At 46.8% G+C, this 16,263-nt stretch overlaps 1 protein-coding gene across 2 annotated transcripts in view; it reads left to right on the top strand.

Moving 5' to 3' along the window:
• FSTL4 (follistatin like 4) overlaps positions 1-16,263 on the top strand; it is a 410,907-nt gene that overhangs the window by 352,537 nt on the left and 42,107 nt on the right. For both annotated transcript variants that reach the window (XM_032837649.1, XM_032837647.1), the window contains exon 8: positions 3,324-3,444. In XM_032837649.1, coding sequence (XP_032693540.1) covers positions 3,324-3,444 — 121 coding nt within the window. The remainder of the gene's footprint in view (positions 1-3,323; positions 3,445-16,263) is intronic.

Below are 16,263 nucleotides of genomic sequence, written 5' to 3'. Positions count from 1 at the left end.
TGAAAGAGAGCTCTGCTTCCTCACTGTATGAGGACTGGGCTTTGTCTTGTTTTCTGGCTTGGGTTTTTTCCTGAGGATTATACAAGGCTTGAGGGATGTGTGGTCCATGTGACCACATAGCGTCACCCAAGGGGCACCAACAGCAGGGGCCGCCAGAACCCGAGCCCAGCTTCCAGTGCGTCCTGCGAGAACTTGAAGGCTCAGAGAGGCAGACAAGGCAAAGTGCCAGGGGTCCCCCAGCGCCAGCCCCCACCAGCAGCTCTGGGATTACGCTTCGGGATGGAGTTTGCCCTGGAACCAAGCAGGTGAGGTACCAAGGGCTTCCCACATAGAGAGCTGCACCCGGCTTCCCTGCCCTATTTTCCAGCTGCCACTTGCCATGTAGCCTCTAAGCAAAATACATTTTCCTCCAGACTTAGGTTTTGACACAAACAGCTTAGACCAGAAATATGTCAGCCCAGAATTGACTAACCATTAACTTTTCATAAGCAACTCAGGTATGAACCCTTTATGACTCTGTTATGACACAGGACAAATCAGCTATCTGGTGTTTTATTTTTATTATCGAAGCTTCTACAGAGTGATATGAATGGCGCTTTTTTAAGCAGAGCAATGCTTCAGAGAGAAAACTCCCAGGGCTCTCACAACAATATTTTACTCCATTGGGAGCACTGGAGTGCATCTTTTTTCTGATCATGAAAGCGGGCTGCATGCATCCACGATCCCCCTTCCCGCCCCGTGCCCTCTGCCAGGCTTCCTTCTGGGTCTGCACCCCCTCACAAGTTAATTAGCCAAAAAGCATCCTTAAAGGACTCAAGATGGTGGCAGTGAGGCCCTCTGGAGTGTGAGCAAGGCAGAGGGTCAGTGGGTCAGCTGCTCTGTGGTTGCCCTCAGACAACCCCTGTGACACAGTGACTGGTGGCCTTCCCTCCCTCCCGCCACCACAGTGCTTCTGTGGAAAAGGGCACAGGGAATGGCAAGAGGGATGGTTTGGTGTTGGCTCTAGGAGGTCAAGAGGAGTTTTGTATGTCCTGCTAATAATAAGAAGAAAAGTGGGGCGCCTGGGTGGCTTAGTCGGTTCAGCATCTCCTTTGGCTCAGGTCATGATCTAGGGCCCTGGGATCGAGTCCCGAATTGGCCTTCCTGCTCAGCAGGGAGTCTGCTTCTCCCTCTCTCTCTCTGCCCCTCACCCCTGCCCCCTACTTGTGCATGCTTTCTCTTTTGCTCACTCTGCTCTTTCAAATAAATAAAATCTTTAAAAATAATAATAATAATAATAGGGGCAAGGTTGTCGAGAGTTTTCTTACAGAACCCCTGGCATCTGCCCCTCCTGGCTCTCTTTGCTGTCCCTTCTCTTGCTCTTTGTTTGCCCTCATTTTCCTCAGTAATGTTTCCCTTCTTGAGTTATTCAGGTCTCTGCAAGGCATCTAGAACTATTTTGGGACAAAGTGGATCTGACCCATGGTAGGCCATCTATCCCTGCAAGCCAACCTGTCCTACCACCTATTTTTTTTTTTTTTAATAAAATTTCACTGGGGCGCCTGGGTGGCTCAGTCAGTTAAGCGTGTTGACTCGGTTTTGGCTCAGGTCGTGATCTCAGAGTCATGAGATCGACCCCTGCCTCCAGCTCTGTACTCAGCACGGAGCAAGCTTGGGCTTCTCTCTCCCTCTCCTTCTGCCCTCCTTCCCACCCCACTCAGTCATTCACTCTCTCTAATAAATAAATCTTTAAAATAAATAAAATTTCATTGGAACTTAGAGACACTCATTAATTTATATATTGTTAATGTTTATCTTCATGCTACAAGGCAGAGTTACAATAGTTCACAGAAACCCTATGGCCCACAAAGCCAAAAATATTTGCTATCTGTTCCTTTAAGAAAAACTTTCTCATTTTTTTTTAAGATTTTATTTATTTGACAGAGAGAGATCACAAGTGGGTGGAGAGGCAAGCAGAGAGAGAGAGAGAGGAGGAAGCAGGCTCCCTGCTGAGCAGAGAGCCCGATGTGGGGCTCGATCCCAGGACCCTGAGATCATGACCTTAGCTGAAGGCAGAGGCTTAACCACTGAGCCACCCAGGTGCCCCTCTTGTTCTTGTTTTAATTCTAGTTAGTTAATGCACAGTGCTATATTAGTTTCAGGTGTACAATCTCGTGATCCAGTGCTTTCTCCCACCACCCGGTGGTCATCACAAGAGCTCTCCTTAATCCCCATCCCCTATTTCACCCATCCCCCCACCAGGACCTTCCCCTCTGGCAGCCATCAGTTTGGGTTCTTGGTTTGCCTCTTTCTAATTTTTTTTCTTTGCTTTCTTGTTTTGTTTCTTAAATTCCACGTGTGAGTGTATACATACAGTATTTGTCTTTCTCTGACTTATTTCACTTAGCATTATACTCTAGCTCTGTCTATAGTGTTGCAAGCAAATGGCAAATATCATTCTTTTTGATGGCTGAGTAATATCCCATTGTATTTATATAGACCACATCTTCTTTATCCATTCCTCTATTGATGGACACGGGTTGTGTCCTGTTTGGTTATTATAGGTAATGCCGCAATAAACATGGGGGTGCATGTGTCCCTTTCAATTAGTATTTTTGGATTCTTTGGGTAAATACCTAGCAGTGCAATTGCTGGATCATAGGGTAGTTTGAACTTTAACTTCAGCGAAACCTCCATACTCTTTCCACAGTGGCTACACCAATTTGCATTCCCCACCAACAGGGCAAGAGGGTTCCTTTTTCTCCACATCCTCACCAACACCTGTTGTTTCTTGAGTTGTTGATTTTAGCCTTTCTAACAGGTGTGAGGTGATAGCTCATTGTGACTTTGATTTGCATTTCCCTGATAAGTGATGAGGAATATCTTTTCATGTGTCTGTTGGCCATCTGTGTATCTTCTTTGGAGAAATATCTGTTCGTGTCTTCTGCCCACTTTTTAATTGGATTAATGGGGGGGTGTTGAGTTTTATAAGAAAAACTCGCAGAGCTACTCAGCAGGTAGACAAGAGCCCCCAGGAAACCAGCCAAGCAGGCTGAGGATTAGTAGTAGGAGGGAGCTCAGTTCATGGAAAACAAGAGGAATGAGTGGGAAAGTGTTTCAGCCCAGCCTCACAGAGAGTGTGAATCAGGCCTTAATTGGATAAACAAGGTTCAGGCCAATAACATGGAAGAGAGAGGGTGTGCCTGGCCCTGCCAGCAGCTCTGGCCAAACACGTGGGTTTGGCTACAGGGTTTTTGTTTTCCTGGAAAAGCAGGAGCCTGGGCTCTCCTTCCCAGCCTACTCACTAGGGAGGCCAACCTGGTTGTCTTCCTCACCCTGTGCAGGACTTCGGAGAGGACAACTCCCTCTACATCACCAAGGTGACCACCGTCCACATGGGCAACTACACGTGCCATGCCTCCGGCCACGAGGAGCTCTTCCAGACCCACGTCCTGCAGGTGAATGGTTAGTAAATGGCTCCATGCATGTCGTCCCCTCTAAGTGCTCCCCAAACGCTGCTCACGGCAACCCGCCCCACTCCTGTATTCTAAAAGATGTGTCCGAGTCCAAGATAGCCCACCTGTCTCATAAGTAAAGGGGAGCAGTGGAGAAAGGGCAGAGTTGGCCAACAAGTTTGTCAGTCGGCTTTCCCCAGAGGCCTCCCCTGAGGAGGTGATGGTGGTGCCAGGGGTGAGTCCCTCGGGCTGATTGCGCTCAGCAACTGAGGCTCCCGCAGACCCTGTAGAAGATGCCCTGCCCTCCCATGGTGATGGCCGGTAGCCGGGCTCTGGGATCCAGGGAGTAGTGGACACTGTCTAAAACACACCACTGCCCTTCCAGGGGCGTGCACCCATGTCACTTGTCCATGGGGAGACACGACTTCCTCCACGGGGGGCTGGTTCCCACCTCCCTCCTGGAGGGGCTCAGCAATCCACAGCCAGGGCCCAGCCAAGACAGAAACTGAGCAAACTCAGGAGGTTTTCGTTGCTTCTCACGGACCCCCGTGTTGCCAGAACTCCTAGAAACAGGGAATTATTAACCCCTCTTGAGGACACCAACAACAAACTAAAGTTTGTTAGCCAGTGATTTCTGAGCACTCGCCCTGGCCACTCCCTGCGCTAACACATCCCATAGGCTTTCCCGGTCAGTACGGTCTAACCTATTATGGCTAAATCTCTAGGTAAGGTCCCTTGTCTGCAGTCGCACGGCGGGTGGGAGTCTTCCCAGACCCAGCACTGCGCTTTGATGTCTGTGTCGCACTGCTGGCCCGTCCAGCCTGGCCCCTCTGGCCATCAGAACAGACAAGGCGTCCCCATGCCTTGGCAGACCTGCACCCCACAGAAGTTAGCCGTGTCCAGCCAGACCTAGCCGGGCTTCTCTCCTCATCCTGAGCAGGGTGTTCGTGTGTTCGTGTGGAAACTTCTAGTCAGCCCTAAATCTTTTGCACAAGCTGGTGCTCAGGGCTTCTGCTCTGAGAGAAAAGGAGCAAGGTGTTAAAAATGATTACATAATGAGGCTCAATTTCACTTTCCTCTGGAACCAGGGTAACAAGCCATTTAAGGACAACGGGGTGGTGCGCTCAGCCGGCATCTACATTTACCCTACAGGATGTCCGAGGGATTTTTATAGCCATACCTGCCTAACCCATATCCTAGTATTTCTCTTGACCAGGGACGTACTGAATTGTTTGGGGCTTTGTAGCTGGGCTTGCTGATCTGAATCCAGGCCTATGATGAATGAAGTCACCAGATTTCTCCAGAAAATAACCCAGGGGTTCCTAGATACAACAGCCCCTGGGGGAGTTCACCCAGACCAGATTCCAAGGTCATTCCTAAGTGCAGGCAGCTCAGCATGGGCTGCTCTGAGCAGAGCTGGAGCTCTGTAGCAGGAAGCTGGCTTTTCTGTCTGGAACTGGCAAGTGGTGCTCCACATGGTACAATGTGGGTGACGGTTTGGTTGGGAGGCAGCTCCCTGCGGTTTGCCCTGGGTCCATCGGGTCCTCAGACAAGCCTGGAGAAGGGAAATAAACCGTATTCACAGACTGTTCATTCTGCCCTTGGCCTCCTGCTGCCACTTCCCAAGAATAGGGGGCACAGGGAGATGGCTTGAGCTTTGTCCCATTTATTTCCTCCAAACAACTCCCTGAGGAGGGGAAGGGAGCCACCTGCCAAGGAACCTGAGTACCTCACAGGTGAGAGCCTATACTCGGGCCTCTGGGAAAGACTCTGGGGTCTCAGATGCCTTCATAGACTAAGTGCCAAGTCCATGGTGCCCCATGATCCCCCAGAATTCTGAGACTGAGGTCCTGATGGGAATGAGCCTGCGTGTCACTCCCAGAGCTGAATACAAGAACAAGGCCCAGACCCAGCACCATGAGGGATCGCTGAGTTTCAGGGAGAGAAGAGAGCCCTCCCCACCAGGAGGGAAGTGGGCTTCGTAGCTGGCATTGGAAAGCCCCATTCACACCCTCCCTAGCCACCCACCACCCCCACCCGAAGGCCCCTACAGACCTAGTCTCCACTGAAGAAACTGCTTTTGGCCCAGAAGAGTCTACACACAGCAAAACTTCCTGCTGAGAATCAAAAGAGGCCACTTGATTTCCTAACAGCAGACAGATGGAAGGCCTCTCCTGGAGTGGAAGCACCATCAGCAGTCAGAGGGACCATGCTGGGACATTTGTACTTTGTGATCAGTTTCCTATGTCATTAAATTGGCCCCTGGTGCTTGGCTTCTGTGACAGGCAGGTGGGGCAGCTTGGGTGGCCCTAGCTTCAGTAGCCCATGCAGTTCCTGGGCTGGGCTGATTCCCAGACACTTGGGGGAAATGTGTGGGTCCCCTAACCAGCTCCCTCATGGGAGCACCATGCTAACGTAGGCCCAGAGTTGCCTCCCAAGGACACAAGGGCACTGTCAGTTGACCTGGGAATTAGAAGCAAGGCTTTCTGAGTATTGTAAGCTTGCTGTGTTGGACAGAAGGGAGCAAATGTCTTATCTGTATGTGAAGATGCTGAAAATAGGATATGAAAGATGATTATGATAGCATTGTGTGAGTACATACTGCGTGCCATCCCTGTTTAACAGATGAGGTCACCAGGGATCCCAGCACCCAGTCCTGCAGTTAGGAACTGCAAAGCCACTCTTGACTCCAAAGCCCAGACTCCCCACACCTGCCCTGTCCTGCTGTACCCATCCTTACCCAGGCATCGTGTTATTGCTGTTGGAGAATCCGGATGTTGGATGTGGGTGTGGTCATTCAGCAGCTGTGTTGTGCTGCTGTGGGCTATGCACTCTGGAAGACAGGTCCCAGGAGGGCTGGAGTGTTGTGGAAGTCCCACAGTGGCGTTAGGCTCGGGGAGCTTTGCTAGGCTACTGCTTGGTGCCAGAGGCTGTCAGGCAGAGCCTGAGGAGGCTGAGAAGACACTTCTGATGCTCAGGACAGAAGGAAGGCTGCCTAGCCTAAGAGTACCCTGAGGAAGGGGAGAGAAAGCAGCAGCAGATTCATCTGGGGGATTGGTTCCCTTTTGCCATTCATGCCAAGCATGACTGAAAACCACGAAAGCTGTCCCTGAGCTGCCCGAGTAAAACCCAGTGTGGTTGCCCAGCACAGATGTTGGAGGTCTGGTTTGGTCCCCCCCTTGGCTGGGCAGATGGCCTGTTGCTTACTGAGCTGAGGCGGCGCCTGGGGCACCCAGTCAGGGAGTGATGTTCTGTGTCTGTTCCTTCGCAGAGCTTCTCCTCAACCAGAGGGAAGGGGCTGGGGGTGGGGGGGATGAGAAAGGGCGGGAAGAGGGCCCTGCCCAGTTACCTGCTTCTCGGAAGGCTCCAAGCCTTTCTAGGACTTCTCCACCCTAAGCCCCTTGCAGACCCCAGCTAGCAACCCTTGTCACACAGAGTCAAGACATGAACCCTGAGCCAGAGGCGCCTGGGTTCAAGGGCTTGTACTGGTGTTTCCTTGACATACAAGGAAGGCAAGTAAGCTCACCTTTAAAATGGGAAGAACAGTAGTACCTCCTGCCTTAAAGGCCTGATGAGATCTGATATTTCTCCAGTGCTTGGAAATCCCTGACGCAGACAGAGTTCACAGTTCAAGGTGGGACAGATATGGGAGAGATTTTGGTTGTCTCAAGCCACATGAAACTGTAGTTGGTAGACATAGATGCTCTGAACAGTGGCCCCTCAGAGAGCATGCAACCCATTATACAGATGGGAAAATCAAGACCCAGTGAAACTAGCCAAGACAAAAATACAATACTGACTTCTTTCTGGAGCTGCCCCACTCCTTGGCGGCAGGGGCCAGACCCCATCTTCTGGGGGTTTTCCATCCCCAACTCTGCATTGACCCGGTTGGCTAAAGGGAGCCCTTCCAGGCTACTACTTCACTCAAATTATTAGTATAATTTCCTCACAGACCAGGCCTCTCAGAGATGAGGCCCAAACACTGACATGATTTATAACTTCATGCAAACCTCCCATATTGCCCTCCTAGGAAAGAGCAAGAACTTGAGACATAAATGATTAATCCATTAAAATACCCCTCCAACTCCCCACAGTTCAGAAAGTAACGATTCATTCCCAAAACACAATGATCCTCTCACAAATCTGTTGATGACTCTAGCTTGGTCCTTTTGTGAATGTGCCTCTTACTTAGGACATATTTATGCTGCCTTTCACCTTGGAAATGATCCATGTTTCCCAAAGAAAATGGGCCTTTGTGTTACATATTCAAATGTTTTCACTGGAGGGTTTTGCAAATTTAAAAGAAAATGAATGTGTTTACCCAGAATATATTAATTTCAAATGATTTTTAGTGTGTGAATTAATACAAAAGGAGAGGGGAGATGCAGGCCAGAGGAAAACAGGTGCGTCTTTGTTGCCAGCAGGAAGCTGTGCCCGCACCCCAGCCCCTCAGTCTCTCACGGTGAGAATGCCAAGCTTTTCCTGACTGGGCCCCATCCCGGTGGGAACCAGGGCTCCCCGGGGTCTTTGACCCCTCCCTGACCCTCCTGTTTTTCTCGGGCTCACCTGTCCCTACAGAAGACTGCCTCCTGAGCTCTGGCTCTGCTAGGAGTTAGGAGTCACAGCTTCTGCCCAAAGGAAGCAGGTGTTCCCTCAGAGCCTGGGGCCTGGTCCACACCACGGCAGGATGTGTGGATGTCTCCTCACGTATGAGGACACCTGGGTTCTCAGGGCAGTAAGTGCAATCCCACTGCACTGAAGGGATAATGCTTTGGTTGTTTTTGTGTTTTTTGGTTTTTGTTTTTTAAACCTTGTCGGGCCAGTCTCCCAGTTAGCAGGTGGTCAGGTCCGGGCATGACGGGCTTCTCAGTGGAGCTCCTTGGTACCTCATGTGTCGCCTTCCATGTCACAGGCTCCCTTTGTGCAGGGCCTGAAGCCAGGAAGACCCAAGAGGGCCAGGACTGGGTGCAACAGCCCTTCGATTGTTGCTGGCCTGGCTGGGCCCCCGTGGTCTCCCCCATGCCAGTTTCTCAGGACAGACAGGATGGGAAGCCTGAGCCACTGGTCCACAGCAGGAGGGGGCACCAGCCTTGTGGCCCCTCCAGCCCACAGTCCCATGTTCACAGTCACATACATGCAGGCTCATTCCTGCCAGCCTGTGTCTTGGCCCCCACCTATCCCCAAATACTCCAGCCAATGAATTTGTGCTGACAATTCCCTCGGCTGAGAATTCTCTCCCCTCCTTTCCTGCCCGCCTCTTCCGTCAGGGGTCCATGTAAACTGCTTTGACCAGACACATACTGAGTTTCTCCTGCAGGCCACTCCCAGGCCATGCTCTGGAAACCCAGCAGCAAGCAGACGGAAACCTCCGTCCTCACGGAGCAGGTCTAAGGGTGAGAAGTACAAAGGAGGAAAATTAAAAAACAAAGGAACAAAGAAAGTCAGATACAAGATAGAAATGGTAGAGGGGATGGCAAGAAGAAGGCCTTACTGAAAAGTTGGCCTTTCAACTTGGTGGGAGAGTCACCAGTTCTTCAGAAGGCTCTTGGCCTGAACTCCCAGAGGACAGAATGACCATTTTTTGAGATAAGAGGGGGATAGATGAGCAGATTCAGGGAAGAAAGCTCAGAAGCTCATGCAGACATAGTAAATGCCAGGTGCTGTGAAGCCAGTTGGGCTTCCAAGTATGAAGTCGAAGGGACAAGTTGGACCAAGGAGGAGTGGTCAGCTGTGCCCAGTGCTGCAGACAGCTCAGGGAGGATGGGGTCAGAGAACTGGGCATTGAGTCAGGTTTGGCATAAGGTGGGAGGTGGGAATCGCTGGAGAAGAGTCATTTCCATGAGACAGTGGGGAACCTCCGCCTGGAACTGACCCAGGAGGCAACGGGGGGAGAGAAATTCGAGCCCCCAAATATGAGCAACTCTTCAGGGTGCTTCCAAGGAGGAAAATGGGGCAGCACTGGGGAGAGAATTTGGGGGAAAGAGAAGTTTGGGAGTTTTTTAATCTGGAAATTAAAAGTTTTCTATAGGCTGATGAGAATGCTCATTAGGAAGAGGGAAAGGGGTGCAGGAGGAGGAGGGAAGTACAGGGAACGTCCTAGAGTGGGTGGGAGGAGAAGGGCACCTGCCCTGCCTCGCAGTCCACTCCACGGGGAGGTGAGGGAGAGAGCCCCACCCCCTGAAGAGGCTGCAGGAGAAGCAGTGTCTCCAGGCTTCCATTTGGGTAAGAAGGCGAAAAAAAGTTCATACAAGAATTTGAGGATATTGGACATTTTGCTCATGGTTGAACATGAGCTCCAGAAGGTGACAACCGAAGGTCTAGGGGATAAGGTACACCCCAGAGGCATGGGCATATTATGAAGACTGATGTGACGCTGAATCGAGGACATGAGGGAAAGTGTCCTCACAATCCCCATTTGTGGAGTCAGGACAAGATGGGGAAGAGGGGACCCTGGCAGATGGAACAGGTCTGAGACCCCCTCGTCTGGCAGATCAAGGGATGGAAGTCAGAGGAGGAGTAATCTCAGCCCCCAGGAGGACAGTGGCTCACGGAAACCTAACGGCCAGCAGAGGGGCCTCTCACTGTGAGCACCCCAACCTGGGGGAAGTGTCTTTGTCCGTAAACTTATATTTTTAAGTGAATGACTCATTCCACACACTTGACTTTCAGTCCAGTTTCATTTCGTTCTAGAATAGGGCTGAACATTTCAGTTCCAAGTTAGCCCTGAATTGGTCTTCGAGTGACTGCAAGTCAGAACTGAGTCCGGGGCTCACCGGGAGGCTGATAACTAGAAGCGGATCCTCCAGCCCCAGCCCAGACCTTCGGGATCAGACATTGTGGAGTGGGCACCAGTGCCGTTTTAACAAGCCCCCGAGGGGATGCAGAAACACAGTCTAGTCTGAAAACTTCATGGGTCCACAGATTCTATCAAAGGTCAGGGTTGAGGCAAAGGACAGTCTTCAAGGCTGGTGCTGACCACTGGCCATCTCACTGAAGAGGTCAGTCCACAAACCACGGGTTTAGATTCCCCAGTTCAACAGACAAAGTTTAAATAAAGTAGCTCAGTACTTATCTTGTGAGGTGGAGAGTGGATCCTGCTCTCTTCTGGCAATTCTTCCCCAACCCCTGTCCCCGTGCACCAACAGCCCCCCTCTAGTAATAATGCTCATTGCACCTGGAGTTCACTGTTGAACCACCTTCCCCAGACAGCGAGCTCCACGGGGATCAGGGCTGTTCTGCTTGTATTCCCTGCTCTGCCCATAATGCCTGGCACGTGCGTGGTATTTAATAAATGTTGGCTGCACATAAATGAATTGACAGAGCTTGCTAAAACCAATCCACGCCATTAGTGTGGTGCCTGACTCAGAGTTGGGGGATTCCTTCAGCCCTCCCCTGGCCCTGGCCTCCCTCACCCCTGCTTTGCAACATTTGCTACTGTCATATTTTGTAATATCTGGTAGGAAACCGTGCCCATCATCACCTCGCTTTTCAAAATTTCCTCAGCTGTCCTGGCACATTTTTTTTTTCTGGGTAACTTTTAGAATTGTGTTGTCAAGCCCCCACCAACTGATTTTCATTGCAATTAGATTAAATGTATGGCTTAATTTGGACTATCTCTTTTCTTAACTGCAGTAAATCTTCCATTCCCAGAACATGACTCTCCAATTATTGAAGTCTTTTTTTTATGTCCTTAGTGAGATTTTAGAGTTTGTTCATTTAGGTCCAGAGTGATTTCTGTTTGATTGCTGCCAGGAAGTAAGCTATTGGTTTTCTAGGTTTTGGTGCTGGGACCCTTCTCTGCACTCACTTATTGAAACTTACTGCTTTGGGGTTCATTATCTGGAGCATATCAAGGTAAAATATCATTTTTCTACATCCTTTTAATACTTCTCATTTCTTGCCTTCAATCAACAATCTCACCTTGAATCGTGTTGAGAGTCTGATATTGCCTTCTTTCTTTTTTACTTTTTTTTTTCTGACTTAATGTTTCACAATTCCATAAAGAATGGTGCTATTTCTTCTTTTTATGGAGATATTCCTCACTGTTCGAAACAAATATCATTCTGTTTCTATTTTATTGAGGTTTTTTCCTCTAAGAAATTGATTCTGAATTTTTTTCAAAAACCCTTTCAGTGTCTAGCAAGAGAATCAAATGATTTTTCCTTTTTGACTGCTTTGGATTTTGGAGGTGATTAATTACAGATTTCCTGATAGTTAGCCATTGAAACATATTATGCTTGGTCACGGTGTGCTCTTTTAACACCAGGCTAGTCTTGATTTACTGATATGTCACTTGGGATTTTGGTATATCCAGTCAAAGTGAATTACGTCTGTAGTCCTCTTTTTTGTACTCTCTTTGACAGGTTGTGGTGCCCAGGTTATAAACTTTGCAACATCTTCTCTGTCTTGTGCTCTAGGAATTATCGATTCCTTAAATGTACAAAATACCCTCCTATGAAACTACTCAGGGTGCCTATGGGTCAGTAGCAATTTTTATTAACATATTATTTGTTCCAGGGGTACAAGTCTGTGAAGCATCAGTCTTACACAATTCACAGTGCTCACCATAGCACATACCCTCCCAATGTCCATCACCCAGCCACCCTATCCCTCCCCACCCCCTCCAATCCAGCAACCCTCAGTTTGTTTCCTGAGATTAAGAATCTCTTATGGATTGTCACCCTCTCTGGTTTCATCTTATTTCATTTTTCCCTTCCTTCCACTATGCTCCTGTCTTATTTCTCTTATTCCTTGTATCAGTGAGATCATACGATAATTGTCTTTCTCTGATTGACTTATTGTGCTTAGCATAATACCCTCTAGTTCCATCCACATCATTGCAAATGGCAAGATTTCAGGGGTATTTATGGCTGCATAATATTCATGTGTGTGTGTGTGTGTGTGTATACATACATACATACATATACATACCACCTCTTTATCCATTCATCTGTTGATGGACATCTGGGCTCTTTCCATAGTTTGGCTATTATGGACATTGCTGCTATAAACATTCGCGTGTACCTGCCCCTTCAGATCACTATATTTGTAGCTTTGGGGTAAATAATTGGTAGTGATTTCCTGGGTCATAGGGTAACTCTATTTTCAACTTTTTGAGGAACCCCCATACTGTTTTCCAGAGTGGCTGTACCAGGTTGCACTCCCACCAATAGTGTAGGAAGGTTCCCCTTTCTCTGCATCCTTGTCAATGCCTGTCATTTCCTGAGTTGTTAATGTTAGCCATTCTGACTGGTGTGAGGTGGTATCTCATTGTGGTTTTGATTTGTATTTCCCTGATGCCAAGGGATGTGGAATACTTTTTCATGCATCTGTTGGCCATCTGAATGTCTTCTTTGCATTAATGTCTGCCCATGTCCTCTGCCCATTGCTTGGTTGGATTCTTTGTTCTTTGAGGGTTGAGTTTGATAAGTTCTTTATAGATTTTGGATACTAACCCTTTATCTGATATGTCATTTGCAAATACCTTCTCCCATTCTGTCAGTTGTCTTTTGGTTTTGTTGACTCTTTCCTTTGCTGTGCAAAAGCTTATGATCTTGATGAGGTCCCAACAGTTCATTTTTGCCCTTGCTTCCCCTGCCTTTGGCAATGTTTCTAGGAAGAAGTTGCTGTGGTTGATATTGAAAAGATTGCTGCCTGTGTTCTCCTCTAGGATTTTGATGGGTTCCTGTCTCACATTGAGGTCTTTAATACATTTGAGTCTATTTTTGTGTGTGGTATAAGGAAATGGTTCAGTTTCATTCTTCATCATGTGGTTGTCCAATTTTCCCAACACCATTTGTTGAAGAGACTGTCTTTTTTCCTTTGGACATTCTTTCCTGATTTGTTGAAGATTAGTTGACCACACAGTTGAGGGTCTATTTCTGGGCTCTCTATTCTGTTCCACTGATCTATGTGTCTGTTTTTGTGCCAGTACCATACTGTCTTGATGATGACAGCTTTGTAACAGAGCTTTAAGTCTGGAATTGGAATGCCACCAGCTTTTGCTTTCTTCTTCAATATTCCTCTAGCTATTCAGGGTCTTTTCTGGTTCCATACAGATTTTAGGATTACTTGTTCCAGCTCTGTGAAAGAAGTTGATGGTATTTTGATAGGGATTGCTTTAAACATATAGATTGCTCTAGGTAGCATAGATATTTTCATAGTATTTGTTCTTCCAATCCATGAGCACAGCACATTTTTCCATTTCTTTGTGTCTTCTTTAATTTCTTTCATGAGTATTCTATAGTTTTCTGAGTACAGATTCTTTGCATCTTTGGTTAGATTTATTCCTAGGTGTCTTACGGTTTTGAGTACAGTTGTAAATGGGACTGAGTCCTTAATTACTCTTTCTTCCAACTTAGTGTTGGTGTATAGAAATGCAACTACTTTCTGGGCACTGATTTTACATCCTGACACTTTACAGAATTCCTGTATGATTTCTAGCAGTGTTGGGGTGGAGTCTTTTGGGTTTTCCACATGAAGTATCATATCATCTGGAAAGGGTAAGAGTTTGACTTCATTGCTGATTCAGTTGCTTTTATTTCTTTTTGTTGTCTGATTGCTGAGGCTAGCACATCTAGAACTATGTTGAACAGATGTGATGATAGTGGACATCCCTGCCGTGTTCCTGACCTTAGTGGAAAAGCTCTCAGTTTTTCCCCCATTGAGAATGATATTTGCTGTGGGTTTTTCATAGATGGCTTTGATGATATTGAGTGATATGTGTACCCTCTATGCCTACCCTGTGAAGAGTTTTGATCAAGAAAGGATGCTGTAAATAAGTCAAGCAGAGAGAGTCAATTATCATATGGTTTCACTTATTTGTGGAGCATAACAAATAGCATGGAGGACATGGGGAATTAGGAGAAGGGAGTTGGGGAAAATTGGATGGAGAGGTGAACAATGAGAGACTATGGACTCTGAAAAACAATCTGAAGGGTTTGAAGAGGTTGGGGGGGTGGGAGGTTGAGGGAACCAGGTGGTGGGTATTAGGGCACAGATTGCATGGAGCACTGGGTGTGGTACAAAAACAATGAATACTGTTATGCTGAAAATAAATTTTAAAAATGATTAAAAAAGGGATGCTGTACATTGTCAAATGCTTTTTCTGCATCTATTAAGAGTGTCATATGGTTCCTGTGCTTTCTTTTATTAATGTATTGTGTCACATTGATTGATTTGTGGATGTCGAACCAACCTTGTAGCCTAGGAATAAATCCTACTTGGTCGTGGTGAATAATCCCTTTAATGTACTGTTGGATCCTATTGGCTAGTATTTTGGGGAGAATTTTTGCATCCATATTCATCAGGGATATTGGTCTATAATTCTCCTTTTTGTGGGGTCTTTGTCTGGTTTGGGGATCAAGGGAATACTGGCCTCCTAAAATGAGTTTGGGAGTTTTCCTTCCATTTCTATTTTTTGGAACAGTTTCAGGAGAACAGATATTAAATCTTCTCTAAGTGTTCTGTAGAATTCCCCTGGGAAGCTGTCTGGCCCTGGGCTCTTGTTTGTTGGGAGATTTTGGATGACTGCTTCAATCTCCTTACCGGTTATGGGTCTGTTCAGGCTTTCTATTTTTTCCTGGTTCAGTTTTGGTAGTTTTTATGTCTCTAGGAATACATCCATTTCTTCCAGATATTCAAATTTGCTGGTGTATTCTTTTCTCATAATATGTTCTTATAATAGTATTTCTTTGCTGTTGGATGTGATCTCTCCTCTTTCATCATGATTTTATATATTTGGGTCCTTTCTCTCTTCTTTTTGATAAGTCTGGCCAGGGGTTTACCAATCTTAGTAATTTTGTCAAAGAACCATCTCCTAGTTTCATTGATTTGTTCTACTGTTTTTTTGGTTTCTATTTCATTGATTTCTGCTCTGATCTGTATTATTGCTGTTTTCCTGCTGGATTTAGGGTTTCTTTGCTGTTCTTTCTGCAGCTGCTTTAGGTGTAGGGTTGGGTTATGTACTTGAGACCTTTCTTTTCTTAAGACTTGTATTGCTATATTCTTTCCTCCTAGAACCACCTTTGCTACATCCCAAAGGTTTTGAACAGTTGTGTTTTCATTTTCATTTTTTCCATGATTTTTTTTAAATTCTCCTTTAATTTCCTGGTTGACCCACTCATTCTTTAGTAGGATGCTCATTAGCCTCCATGTATTTGAGTTGTTTCCAACTTTCCTCTTGTGATTGAGTTCTACCTCTACCTCCTTTTGTGATTTGGTCTGAAAATATGCAGGGAATGATCCCAGTCTTTTGGTATCAGTTGAGACCTGATTTGTGAACCAGGATGTGATCTATTCTAGAGAATGTTCCAGGTGCACTAGAGAAGAATGTTCTGTTGATTTGAAATGGAATGTTCGGAATACATCTGTGATGTCCATCTGGTCCAGTGTGTCATTTAAAGCCTTTATTGCCTTGTTGATCTTTTGCTTAGATGACTTGTCCATTTCACTGAGAGGGGTATTAAAGTCCCCTACTATTATTGTATTATTGTCTACGTGTTCCTTTGATTTTGTTATTAATTGGTTTATATAATTGGCTGCTCCCATGTTAGGGGCATAGATATTTAAAATTGTTAGATCTTCTTGTTGGACAGACCCTTTGAGTATGATATAGTGTCCTTCCCCATCTCTTATTATGGTCTTTAGTTGAAAATCTAATTTGCCTGATATAAAGATTGCCACCCCAGCTTTCTTTTGATGTCCATTAGCATGGTAAATGGTTTTCCACCCCTTCACTTTAGATCTGGAGGTGTCTTTGGGTCTAAAATGAGTTTCTTGTAGACAGCATATTGATAGGTTTTGGTTTTTTATCCATTCTGATATCCTG

Source organism: Lontra canadensis, unplaced genomic scaffold, assembly GCF_010015895.1.
Source record: "Lontra canadensis isolate GAN:19392208 unplaced genomic scaffold, GSC_riverotter_1.0 scaffold99, whole genome shotgun sequence".
In the NCBI taxonomy this organism is placed as follows: Eukaryota; Metazoa; Chordata; class Mammalia; order Carnivora; family Mustelidae; genus Lontra; species Lontra canadensis.
Note: the sequence above shows the minus strand (reverse complement) of the source record. Positions and strands in the feature narration are given on the sequence as shown.